This window comes from Pimephales promelas, chromosome 1, assembly GCF_988280905.1.
Source record: "Pimephales promelas chromosome 1, fPimPro1.hap1.1, whole genome shotgun sequence".
NCBI lineage: Eukaryota > Metazoa > Chordata > Actinopteri > Cypriniformes > Leuciscidae > Pimephales > Pimephales promelas.
The window spans coordinates 29,932,732-29,946,782 of record NC_142769.1 but is presented as its reverse complement, the minus strand read 5'-3'; the positions used below and the strand labels follow the sequence as shown (position 1 = coordinate 29,946,782).

Below are 14,051 nucleotides of genomic sequence, written 5' to 3'. Positions count from 1 at the left end.
TACTACAATTTGGGACGTACTAATTATATTTTCGAATACTATTTAGGACAGAAAGTATGCGAATTGGGGTGCAGCAGAAAGGCAACTCACTTCCTTCTGTTAATGAGCCCTCAGCTGTCTTGAATCTACTGTAGGCTACATCAGCAATAGCCACCACACAGGTTTAGTTGGAGCCCAAAAGCACAAGATGTTGTTATATGGCTGGCTTGTTATTAAACGCAGTAAATGGGACATAGAGTAGAATATTGATGTCCTTTTTAAAGGAAGCAGGAGTTTTCAAAAGCATTTAATCGATAAAGTTTGTTTTGTGTGTGAGTGTTTATTTGAGGGACTGAGTATTATGTAAGTGTAGGAAAGGAAAGAGAATAGATGTATTGTAATCTATTATCTGATCCAGACTCCAGAGCAGAGGGGGATGGTAATATGCAGCAAAAAGCTGGATGCTAACCGCCGTAAAATTGGAAAGAAGATGACGACGACAACATGGGGCCTTTCTCAATCTGTGTTCTTGTGAAACGTCATCTTTTGTGGCCCAAGTACTGTCCCAATACACAAGTTTGCATTTTGGCAAGAATGGCTAAAAATCCCAGATGTGTTCTTGATACGCCCATTTTACCGAGGATGCATCGGTTGGTAACTTGTGTGAACCTGACGGCAGAAATATCCCAGCATTCAATTTGGCATTCGAGGAAGGAGAGGCAGGTCAGTACAGTAATTCGTTTTTTCTACAATTACGTATGCTATTTCATCACTAAATTTACTTCTGAGAACATTTGATGCGAGAAATCAACTGTGTAGAATTCAAATTTTGTCATTTTTACAAAAATCTACGGCGAATCGAAAATGTGCTCAAACCTTTTCGGAAGTGAGAATCTCCTTAAGCGCCTAGGGGTGTTAAGTTAGCTAGCGAGCCAACCAGCCAGTTTGCTCACAGACTCGTTTTCCCCACAGTCAAGAGACCATTGTAATTCTCGTAATGTTTGGGTACTGCAAACGTTGTCTGTGCGGGGGTTTTATTGCGCAATACCAACAGCAGGAACACATCGTCTCAACTGTCAGCATGATGAAGTGTTTCTGGGTGTGTGTTTTTTTTATACCATGAAACTGATGTTTTCTAACAGTTAGGTCATCTTGAGGTCCCCATTACAGGGCTGCTGCTCAGAAAACAGACAATTTTTTAAAGCTTCCCTTGAGATCCAATTTAATCAGTATATAAGGACTGAAAAAGGCAATAGAGGACCATAACACTCTTCCTAATGTTCCTTCCTTGAAATGCAGCTCTCACACATCTCATTTCTATTCACATCTCTCATTTTCAGTGAGAAGATTAACAATTTACAATCTTAGATTACATCATTGTACCTTCAGAACCCTATGGCAAATGTCTGAACTGCAGATTTGAGAATCTTAATATTAACTGACAAATCATTTTACAGGCCTTTTTATTCAAATGGTCTCTCAGAGCCAGTGTTAACCTCTCTATGAGAGCACAGTGAACACTATCACTGCTTAGTCTCATTCACAGTTCTGGAATCATCCGAAAAGAATCTACTTAAGTGAGAGGCATAATCCTAATAAGGCTAATGTGAAGTTAAGTGTATGAATGAAAACGGTTATATAATAAATGAACTACATTGAATCTAATAACATCTGGACCTTTAGACTTTAGTTTAAAGAATCAATAGGTGCAGCAAAAGATCAGCCAAAACAGTAGGAGCGTGACATCTCTCATCCCGATCATCTGCAACAAAAAGGCCCATAATAATAAAATAAAAACATTACAAAATTAGCATTTTTGTCTTTATCGCTATCAACACACAAACAAACATTACCATGTTATTGTTTCTCAGTATGCAGATCAATGTTTTACCTCAATTCTTTAAAAAGACAAACATTTAATAACAGTTTTCTAAAACGCAAACAGAAAAACAAACAAAAAAGACAAATTAGTCACTTTTAATGTAAAGTACATAATCCCTCAGAAAAGCTGCTCCTGTAATTATACAATGTGTTATACATCATGTGCAGAAAAAGCACAACATGTTTTATTGTTGTTGTTTGTTTGTTTTTTTACTGTAGGAGGGCAGTGAGCTGAGCTCTAAAGCAGAGGTTACACTGTTTACCAAAGCAGCAGGTTAATTCAGGAGACACTGCCAGACATTCATTTTCAGGATAAAGTGGTTTGCCAAAAGAAGCAGAGAGAGCCTCTCCATACTAATGCGGAACATAATGCATTAGCCAGCGAACAAGAAAAATCTCACATAAACATTCATCCCAACATGCGCCTTCCCTATGCAGTACGGTAGCACTGTGTACCAGACCACTAGCCAGCATAAAGACACTCCCTAAGGTCACATATCAATATAAAGTACACTTAAACACATCCGACATGATGATTTGGTGGTGATTTAGTGGTTTGTGAACAAGCTGAAGTCAAAATATGCTTCAAATTCTGAAATTCAAAAGGCGTTACAGCAGAGCCAGGGGCACACTTTGAGGTTCAATGGACAAGCTCTCTGAACACACATATGCATGCACACACACACAGGCGCGTAAGACCAACACGCATGCGTCTGCTGTCTGCAGACCAACACATGTCATGTGTCTGCTTAATTTTCAATAGGCTTTGAAAATCTACAGTAGCTGACAGAACTGGGATAGTGTCTCTCAGATAGACATGCTTGTCAAACTTGCTTCCCTGTTGAGTTTCTGAGTGTGAGGTTTATCACATTGTGTCATGAACCATTTTACTGTAAACAGGGAAGGGCAAACCCTTTCAAGAAGCCAACTTTCTGTTTTTTTTATTTAGGGCAAAGCAAGATAGTTAAGGTTTCAGTGGTAACGATGGGTGGAAAGAAGACTGACTTGGCCACATGGAAGATTGATGAAGATGATGATTTTATGGGGCTACAGATCTTAAAAGGTTAAAATGAAAATTTTGTCATCCCTTACTCACCCTCATGTTGTTCCAAACCTGGAATCTTCTCAATTCTAGAAATATAAACATGAGGATGTAAGTAAATGGCGGATTTTTTTTAAACTACACATTAATGCCACAGAATTAACTCTACAAAATACAATATTTGTTTAGGCAGCTCTTTCTTATCTTCTTTCCAAAAGTTTAAAAAACCAGGAAAAACAAGGTGTGGCCTTTTTAATTTTTTTTAAATATAAAAATCTGAACTAAAATGTAACAATTACCTTCAAAAAATGGGCCTACCTTCTGCAGAAGTGACTTTACACCCAGTTCTAAACTAACCAACAGTAACATAACTAAATTGTTCAAAGTGTGACAAGTTTTTGTAACTTAAAATACCAGACTATACGAGACTTTATACTTTTCTGGTTCAGTCAGCAGATTTCAATGGCATCTGAAATGTTACATTTGAAAGAAGTAGAAGAAAAAAAATGTTCAGTTGAACTGATATTGCTCTGCAGACTCAAGACTTCCTGCAAAGTAATGCTCCATCTCTCTGGCATTCACATAAACACACACACACACACACACACCTTATTCTGTGCGTGGCTATATATGTGCGCACTTCATGATGGACAACAGGCAGACAGAGACCACCACTGGAACCTTCAGCAAGGCTGACTGAATACAGCCTGAATACATTGCTGAGTTTCAGCTGATCAGGAAACTACAACCGTTTCTCTAGCTTTCGTTATTCACTAAATTGTGTCAGAGCAGATGCATAATATAAACGCTGATGCCAAAGGAAAAACACCGACTGCAAATATATTCTGACGTTCCTGTTGAGTTGCTTTCTCTTTTCTCGTTGTTTTCAAATTATGACTTGTCTCTGAACTCCGCCTCTTTCACCGCCCATACTCTTCTCCGTGGTAACTATTATCACTGTTGCTGTAGTTACTGTTATTCACTGGAGAAAGAGATGGTGAGGATGAGAGTAAAGATGGAGAGAGGGGCACAAAGTCTTGGAGCTCCTCTCCCTCCAAGACACCGTCTGTTTCCATGGAAGCAGAAGGTCCATTTGTGTTTACAGCAGTTGAGAAGAGAGGTGAAAACTCCTGTGACAGGAGGGATGTGTGAAGTCTCTCTTGTTCTACGAGGGGTGTTAGGTCTATGTCTGTTGAGGTGCCCAGAGCTGTGTCGGTATGAAGCCCCAGTGCGTTGGTGAGGACGCAGGAGTACGAACCTGCGGCTCCAGCCAAAGACTCACTAGAGGAGGGACCTGGGATAGGGCTCAAAAGAGTACGGCTTCGCGTGTCCGCACCAGTCTGGGAGCCACGGTGGATATGGTGGCTGACAATGATGTTGTTGCCAAAGCTGCCCATGGACGCCATTGTGGTGCTCTGCTCACGCTGGACAACCGCAGTCATGCCTCCCTCAGCCATTAGCCTTCGGATACGAGAAACATACTCTGCCTGACCTGAGAGAGAGAGAGTGAAGGAGAACTATTGAGTTCTTCAAGAAATTCCAGTGTCCAACTTGCTTTCAGGGATCAATAAACTTTATTAGGGAGGAACAAAGTACAGTAATAACGCTGGATGGGCCTTTTGGAGAAAAAGTGAAATTGACAGCTTACAAAACACGAAGAGTTGCGATTTGCGAAGGAGTGTGTTGACAGTGAAATGTTTGGTGTTAGTGGAAGATTTATGTCTTGCCAGTGTCGGTGGACATTTACACACATAAAATGTCTTTCAAACAGCTGTCACAGAACAGGTTTACAGCCTGGACACATGTTGTATGGACCTAATTTAGCAGGAAGGTGCAGTGCAATTAAAGCGCCACAATCGACTCTGAATTATTCACGCAACTATGTCTGCAAACTCAATTCTTTGATGATCCTCCTCTAATGTTTAGGCACTGTGGTCAAGTATAGTTAGTATGAGTGTGTTTCAGATGTTTGCATCAGCATCAACAATCCCTTCAAGCTTTGGTTTCCTTCTTCATGGTTTAATTTCTGACCTGATACAGTAGTTACAATTCTTGCATTCGTTTTCTGAATTGTGAGTGGACTGTGTTCTCCACAAGAGACTTGTGCTGTGCAAGAGTGTACTAATGTACAATCTAAGGGGGCTTTCACACTGGGCACGTTTGCTGCGGTCTGAAACTGAGTGGGACTGGTCTGGTTTTTTATAGATCCTATCGAACCTCAGTGGATTTGGGTTCATCTTGCGGCAAGTGTTCACAGCAAGCATGATAGAAAGAACAATGTGGGTTGAGATGTTGTTTTTTATGTAATTGGTGATATTTTGTGCAGTAAAATAAATGTACGTTGTGTTCTGCTGCTCTTTTGAGGAGACATCTGATTGCAAGCCATTCATTTACCACTCTGATTGCTCTTACTCTATACGATTACACTGCACGCTCACTCTTGCTTGTATCCAACGTAAATCATCACTGGTTTGATGATTTACTAATGATGTAATGAATGATGTTGTCATCAGCTAATATACACGTGCATGTTATTTTACATCCTGAACAAGTGCGGACCAGAGTTAAAATTGCTTTCAAATAATGAAATTACTCAATTCTATTGAACAATCAGAGTGAAAGCACCCCAACATGTTAGTTCCCAAGGTAAAAACAATTGTATTAACTAGGATGGCTTTGGTTTTAAATGTCCTAACCATAAACCATCCCTAAAGTCAGAAAACAACATTACTGTATGATGATTTAAATGTTGTCCAAGTTGGCCCTAAATCAAATTCTGGCTGGTTGATAACAGTTCTAGGACCGAAATCAGTATCACATAGTTATGGTGTTTATCTGTGTGAAGTATGTTTGTTACCTGTGCTGGGTTCAGTGAGATCTGACCCTTCATCTTCCTGAGGTCGACTGTGGGGGGGCGTCTCTGGTACCACCTCAGACCCAGAATCCTCTGGGAGAGTCTCTAAATCCAGATAGTCTGTGGATGATTAAGAATGATCATTTCAGAACTGTATAGGTTGCTTTTGAAACTCCCCATTTGATTGATTTGATTTTCAAAAAAAAAAATAATAATACAAATGAATAAAATGAATAAAAACAAACCAACAATCAGATGATAAAAACTTGCACAGGTTAGTGGCAAAATGAGAGAAAATATATGAATGCTTTTTGAATTCCCATTTTTTCAGGGAGAGTGGTACTATGACTAAACTAATATTGTACTGTGCTTTCTTAAACCTCTGAATGATTGCAAATGTTTGCTTTTGTGTTGGTTCTTTATTCTCACACTGAATGAAGTGCCACTACAATAGTTTACATATTTTATTACTGTTTTTTTTTTATGTTTTACATTTTCCCATCTGACTGAAAATCCATAATCAATCCAAATGTTATTATCAGATGAATGATTTGATTAATAGAAATTTGACAAATAGAAGCACACAACAAAACAGTCAAGAATAACGGAGAGGAATTGTCAAATAATTTTTTTCTGATTCCTGCAGCAATACACCTACAGGAAATAAAGTAAGCGAAAATGAGTTAATCGAGTAAGTTAAAATATCTGTAAAAATGACATTCCCTGTTAAAGTAACAGAAATAACAAAAAATATTTCATAATTAGTAACTCAGTCCTTTAAAGCTGTTTAACCATTAATGGACTTATGACAAATACCGTCTGGTGTTTAAGCTTATCTCAGCTGGCACACTGATCTATGATTGAATAGTCTCTCTTTTGCCAACCTGCACTCATGGTTCAGGGTCACTAATTACCAATATGAATACTCCTTGTGCTGCCTGTAAAATGCGTCACATTGTGCAGACCCACGCCCTATGTCAGATTATCCCTCCCTGGACAACAGCTCTCCCAAAATACAAAACCTGCCTAGCATCACCTCTGCCATCTGGCCCCAACACAACCAAATTTTCTTGGATCACCGGTGACAAAGGCCACTAATGCCAGTCTGTCCTTGTTTGCCACAACACACGCGGAGCACAAAATGCAAAATAGAAAGCAAAACACATTTCCATTATAAAAGTATATCAAATCACATAAATAACGTTTAATTAAACAAATTTGATATTATCATACTTTTAATCTATACAAAAGTTCAAAAGTTTGGGTTTAGGCTTTTTCTTTTTTAAAGATATACTATTGTTATTCAGATATACTATTTTTAATACTATATTTATCCTTTAATGAAGGATGCATTAAATTGATACAAAGAATTACAGTAAACATATTTATAATGTTTCAAAAAGATTTCTATATATATATATATATATATATATATATTCAGAAAACTTTGTGTTCATCAAAGAATGCTGACAAAAATGAAAACTGAAGCATGGACAAATGGCTGCTTGGTCATTTTAAAATATATTAAGATAGAAAGGTTATTTTAATTTGTAAAAATATTTCACAATATTACCGTTTTTTTTTTTTTACAGCATTTTAGATCAAATAAATTCAGCATTGGTGAGTATAAGACACTTCTTTCAAAAACATTAAAATATCTTTCAGACCCAAAACTTTTGAATGCTAGTATGCCTTCTAAAGATATCATAAGATTAGTCAGGACTATTGTATTCTATATAATGGTATATTTGGCTTCAGGTTTCTAACATTACTCTAGTGGTGGGTAGAAAAAGATTCAGTGTCAATTTAATACAAAGCAAATATTTTTCAGATACACTATAAGACCAATGTACTGTTGATATGAATTGATATTTTCCGCATGGATTTTTCACAAGAGTTTTATCCTTATTTTTAGTTATGTTTCATTGAGTTGTGTATGATAGCTGAAGGAAATGTCAGTAAACTTAACTGAAATGGTAGTTAATTTTCTGCCAGGGCAATATCTGTTTTTAGACAGATTTCTTTCTTACTGTGAGAACTTTTACACATATTAATAATATTTTTATTTTAATAGTGTCTGAAAATTCCTTTAAAGTGAAAGAACATTAATATATCTGACCCAAGCACTCACAATGACATCATTCAGGAGACTCACATTTCTTTCAAAGCCCTGAATGCATATCTGTGACGAAGCCAATGGCAACGGTGCCATTAGGGTTTGTTCATACCAGTACCAATGTGCAGCATTATTATCACATCAGCATTTTTGTTCATACACAGCTAATGAACAAACCATTATCAGGCCACGTGAGAGAATTAAAGCATCTCCTCATGGGGTTTGTGCTGACTGAACAATGAAAAAAGTAATCTCTCAGCATTGACTGCACCCACAGGCTTCTATAAGGAATACATTTAGCTGTTGAGTGAAGAGAGTCTTTCAGCTATATATTAATTATTTATCTAATACATAACATCTGTTATGCCTCCAAAATTGTGTGTGTGTGTGTGTGTGTGTGTGTGTGTGTGTGTGTGTGTGTGTGTGTTGAATGAGTAAGAGATTAGAGAAAGAAAGAAGCATCCCTGTCTTTAAGAAGTAATGGCACATTCTCAAATGCAGCTGTCCTGTTGGCCAGTTTGCAACATGAACAGCACTTATACTACTCAATCCTCACACAAACAAGCTTTCAGTGTCAGACAAAAAGCCCACCAATGTCAGAATGGAAATGTGAGGATTTTCTCTTCTGCGACCACAGTGCTTCATGTGAATGTTGTGACAGACTGTACAGTAAATCCCCTTAAAGGTGAGTCACTGGATAAGATATCAACAACACTAGCTATTCAAACACATGGAAATGAGCTGTTTCCTATAGTGATGAATGCATATTGTGTGTGTTTAAGAAAAGGGTTAAAGGACACAGCGAAAGGAAGGGGGAGATTATGACAACTCTCATGACCTTTGGCTGGTATTCTGCCTATGACAGCTGAAGCTGATTCCTCTGTAAAGGAGAGTTAAGGTGTCTAAGCGTCATGAAGTGAGATAATGAGGTTACTGTCTGTCTGTCTAAGCTCTGACCACTGAAGAATGATGAGATGTTTGGCGGTAAGAAAGTTTTTAATGCCAAATCAAAACCTGAACACTTAAAACAAAACCATGGCTTCACAAAAACTGAACACTTTTCATTTAGTAGGATAATCCTATCGCCGTTCATAAACTTTCAGAATTGCTGTTTTTTTCACACTACACAACTGTCTGTCGTCGTTGATATCAGTTCCAGTCAAAACACATTTACCACCGGACTTTAACCTGCTAAATATCTCTCGGGCATCGGCAACACAATGGTGGTTCTCTCAGATTACGTCTTTGATAATTCAAACATAGCGATCATCTCTTACGTGAACGACAAGTTGACAACCGATTTGCCTCTAAATTTGGCTTTTTGTCAGCTATCTCCCCTAACTGTTGACGAGCGGACAATCAGGGCTAAAATTGTGTTGTTTGTCAGGGGCATAAGACTGAATCTTTCTTAAAATAATCCGAGAGGACGAAACCCAAAAATAGGCTCTATATCACACTAAAAATCAGAGAAAAGTTTGCATACCTAAATTAAGTGGAAACAAATATTTCTGGCTCAATATGGCTGCCGTCACATCATCCAGGTGGATGCTGCACTTTGCTGGGGGTTGAGGAGATTCTACCCTTCTACGTATATTAAGGGCTTTGAGTACCAAAAACAGTGCTACATAAATGTAAAAAAATTGTATTGTTAAAAATGATTTCACTTGTTTTAATGCAAAACAAAACAATGATTTAGAGGTACACACAGTAATTGTTAGTTTGACGCACCAGTTAAAACTTTACCGACTAAAATAACTAGCTTCCGGCAGGCGGCCCACACAAGTCGCGTAAGCATTAACAAACAGGGCTGGGCAACAAACTCAAGTTCCTCCGTCAAATTGTCGTTTTAGACTTCTAATTCGCGTCTGGTGTTTTCTTTTGCTCTATCCGAACGTGCTTCCGCGTTCGTCATTACATCATGCGTCGGGTCAAGTGTTACTCTTTCGTCGTAAATCGATGCGTACGGCCGTCTGCCGAAAGCTAGAGCTAGCTATTTTAACCGATAGTTTTAAATATGGATATTTTTCTTACACGAATGCATTGCTTCACTTCAGAAGGCCTTTATTAACCCGCCAGAGCCATGTGGAACACTTTTATGATGTATAGATGCACTTTTATGATGGATAGATGTGCTTTGATGGACTTCAAAACTTAAGTGGCCATTCACTGCCATTATAAAGCTTGGCAGAGCCAGGACATTTTTTATATAACTCCGATTGTATTCGTCTGAAAGAAGAATTTCACACACCTATACACCTATGGATTGGAAGTTAATGTGAAATAAAATTATATATTTAAATAAGTATTTTAAGAATTTAAAATACAAATTACAGACTCTCTAAATATTTAATTACAAATTACATTGAATTTATTTTTGTTAAGAAAAATACAAATTACAAAATACTCAAAAGTAATTAAATACATATTTCAAATAGCCAACATGGGATTAAAATACTGCCCATTTCTGGCAGAGGGCACAGCTCAAACAAACCTTTCAACTGTGCTGCCATTCTGGATTGCAGATGAACAAGACACAGGAGAAGAAATTTTAACATTCAACATAAAAACAAAAATATTAAACAAATGAGGTGTTTACCTAATATTAATTTTCCTTAATCGTAGGGTTAAATTGGATCATTAAAGGTCAGAAACAAAGACATGAGATTAAATACAAACATATATTTTTGTTAACATTTAACGCTATTTTTAGGAATACTGAATTTTTAAAAAAAATGTTTTGTTTTTTTTGCAAATGAGATGAGAAAGTTAATGTTAACAACTATAATAACCGTTATGTTTACACAGTTCACTCTGTGTCCTCCGCTAAATCTATTGTAATAAATAAAGCTCTGTGTAGAATATAATAAGAGGTCCATAAATACATTACCATTCCAATTAAATCCAATTTTTAATATACTTTTATTAAGCACACCAAGACACATTAACCTCATTAAAAGTGAAAGACATTATGTTGCGTCATATAAATATTAAGCAGCACAACTGCTTCAAAAATTGATAATAAGAACGGTTTCTTGAGCATCATCATCATATTATAATGTATTTTTTAAACATCTGCATATTATGATTTCTGAAGGATAATTTGACACTAAAGACTGAAGTAATAGCTTCTGAAAATCCATCTTTTCCATTAAGGAATAAATTACATTGAAAATAAATTGAAATAGAAATTTTTTTAATCAATTAAATTAAGCTTTTGTGAGCGTAAGATACTTTACATTAAAAACTCCCACAGACTCCAGACTTTTGAACGGTAGTGTATAAAAAAAAAATCCATTTAAGCTGTCATTGCCTTGTCACTTATTTTCACTCTGCAAGCCGCTATACTTTTTTATGATGATTGAAGACACCAAAGATAACAAGAGCTTCAGCCTATCAGAACAAAAGGACAGGTGCAGAAAATTCAAGTTCAGGTGGAGCATGATCTGTCATTAGTCAGTGAACTCAATCTATGATTAGTCAGTAAACTCTCAATCTCAATCAAAAGGATCACATCTCTATAGTACAAATAAATATTCACAAAATATGAACTAGACATCCTTCTAAATGAACTGAATGCTAATGTAAGGTGGTTCATTCCAAAAAAAGCACATTTCAAACAAAGATTTGAAAAAAATAAACAACCCGAGGATTACATTTTACATTCCGTACAACATTCAACACAGAAAGAGATAGAGAATAGACTGGGGGAGGGATGGAGAGAGAAAACGTCTGTGCATCTTTTTTTTTTTAAAGTAAATACAACATGCTGTTTCCTCATATTCATTACATAAAATGTACACAGAGGATGCTAATTCTAACCCTAAACTTATTCACTGACTGCAGTTAAAAACGCTACCACACTTAACCCTCGCCCACAGATCTCACTGCAGGGAGTGTGTACTGAATGTGTGGGAAGATGGCTTTCCTTGAGGTGAGACACTCATATGTGAACTTCTCTACCCTAAAACTTTGAGTCATCAAGTTCTTGGCATCTGTTGTACCTCCGAGAGACAAAACATACAGTTGCTGCAGGCGAAGATGCAGTACATCTGACCTCAGTCATACGCCACAAAACAAATAAACACAGCCATGAAAACTGCTACTATGTATCATTGGCAGGTTAGATGCAAATCAATTTCAGTAAAAAGATAAGTGTTTACATTTAATCACAAGATTAGAAATAGGACACAAGACCATCAGGCCTCTGACCACAGTCCATTCACTGATATTCCATCCACTAAACTGAACTTTAAACTACATTTTCTCTATCTAGCAAGCTCTAACCTGGTCTAAAATGAAGTTCAGAAGTAAGGCCACACAAGTTCGTTTCAATCAGTTTGTACGGTAACCAAGTCGTGTTTACAAGGAACAAGCTGATACAGTTGATCTATTGAGGATGAAGTATTGACTTTGGCTTTTCCAAATTTTCCAGGTTACTGACACCAAATCTTTGAAAGTTATTTTTGTAAGCAAGTTAAAAAGCAGAACTCTACCACTATATTCGACTATTTTAGTCAAAAGTCTGGATACACAAGACTAAACAAAGGACATACGCTGTTCGAAAGTGTGAAAACAGAGCTTTTGAATAGTCTCAGAGAGAGAGAGAGAAGTTTTATACCTTCAGTTCAATGCTTTGAGAGATTTGCTAAAACCACCAAACTTCACACAGCTTCAGTCTGTACAGGTACATGTACTCTGGGACTTCATGGACTCCATCCTGTTCTATTAATTATTATTTCTATTCATGCACTGTTTTAAAACTAACAGAGTTCAGCTTTAAAATCGAACAAGAAAGGGGCGTTCGTTCTTCCGTTTGTATTCTATTTTTAATACTCAAGTTTCAGTAGAAGTACTGTACATTCATTTGACTCTTGCTAAAGCCAGAGCCAATTAATTTAAAGGACGCTTCAGGCAGTGCCAGCAAGGGCCGCATGTGCTTGGTGTCCTGATAGCTCATCCCTAGCAGTCCTTTTCCCTTCCCTCTTTTAATCCCTTTATCCAACTGAATTAAAATTGTCATTTAAAACTCTTCCCACTACAACCTTCAAGCACGAGTTAATAAACTTCAAAACTGCAAACCTGTATGCAAGTTGTAATCTATGTACGTTCCTGGGCTAAACATAAGCTTAAAAAAGAAAAGAAAAATCTCCCTGTTTGTCATCATAATTCTTTTTTTTTTTTCTAACACAGCTTTAAAAATTCACAAAGTTTATACCTGTGCTTGATAACCGTGAATTTCAGAAACACTCATAACAAGTACTTTATTAGGTACACCTTGCTAGTACGGGTTGGACCCGCTTTTGCATTCAGAACTGGCTTAATATTCTTAATCATGGCACAGATTCAACAAGATGCTGGAAACATTCCTCAGAGATTTTGGTTCATATTGACATGACAGCATCACGCAACTGCAGCAGATTTGTTGGGTGCACACCCATGATGCGAATTTACCATTCCACCCAGGGGCGTAGCTATAGTTTCAGAAGTGAGGGGGGCATATATGTGTATTATCAGTTTTTTTTCTAACCTTTGTCTAATTGACAGGTTTTATTTTTATCTCCTGCTTCTAATAGGCTAAGAAATCAAATACACTGCTGATGACACAATAATCACTCATTTGTTTTCGATATATTATCCTTATGACAATTTAATGAATAAGACTTAGAATTTGAATTTTTATGTCAGTATAAGGCAGAAAATATATTTTATAGTTTCCATACTGTAATAAAGGCTTTGTCAATTAGCAATGCATTATTCTTATCATTGTTAAAAAAATACCCGATATGGCTTTAAAAACAGAAAACATAAACATCACAAAACATCGTGTGTTTATTGTATTTCATCAGTCAAAACATTTCTGCTTTTTATTCAGCTACAGTGATAGTTAGATGCCTTGGTCTACTGGAACATCATAAGTTATTACTTCTACGTTCTACCAGTCCATTTTCGACTTTCTGCACAAGAGCGCTCTCCGACTTCGAGTGTGAATGAAAAATACTGTACATTACATGAGAGTGTTTAGCCTTCCATAATGTTCACTAGCCTCGTTTTGGATAAGAATAAAACGTCAGGACATGCACAGACTTTCTTGTCTCTTTAAATGTAATTTAATTCACCAGAACTTTTATGTGTACACACTTGCCCGAAAAAAGTGAGGGGGACAAATTTCAAAAGTTTTA

General features: G+C 36.9%; 1 protein-coding gene across 2 annotated transcripts in view; it reads right to left on the bottom strand.

Annotated features, from left to right (window-relative positions):
* Positions 1-1,251: 1,251 nt before the first annotated feature.
* ambra1a (autophagy and beclin 1 regulator 1a) overlaps positions 1,252-14,051 on the bottom strand; it is a 92,527-nt gene continuing 79,727 nt past the window's right edge. The window contains exons 17-18 of one of the 2 annotated variants that reach the window (XM_089129450.1): positions 5,760-5,876; positions 1,252-4,394 (exon numbers count right to left, since the gene is read on the bottom strand). In XM_089129450.1, coding sequence (XP_088985576.1) covers positions 3,823-4,394; positions 5,760-5,876 — 689 coding nt within the window. In that variant the 3' untranslated portion in view covers positions 1,252-3,822. The remainder of the gene's footprint in view (positions 4,395-5,759; positions 5,877-14,051) is intronic. The other variant, XM_089129449.1, reaches the window with a different exon arrangement.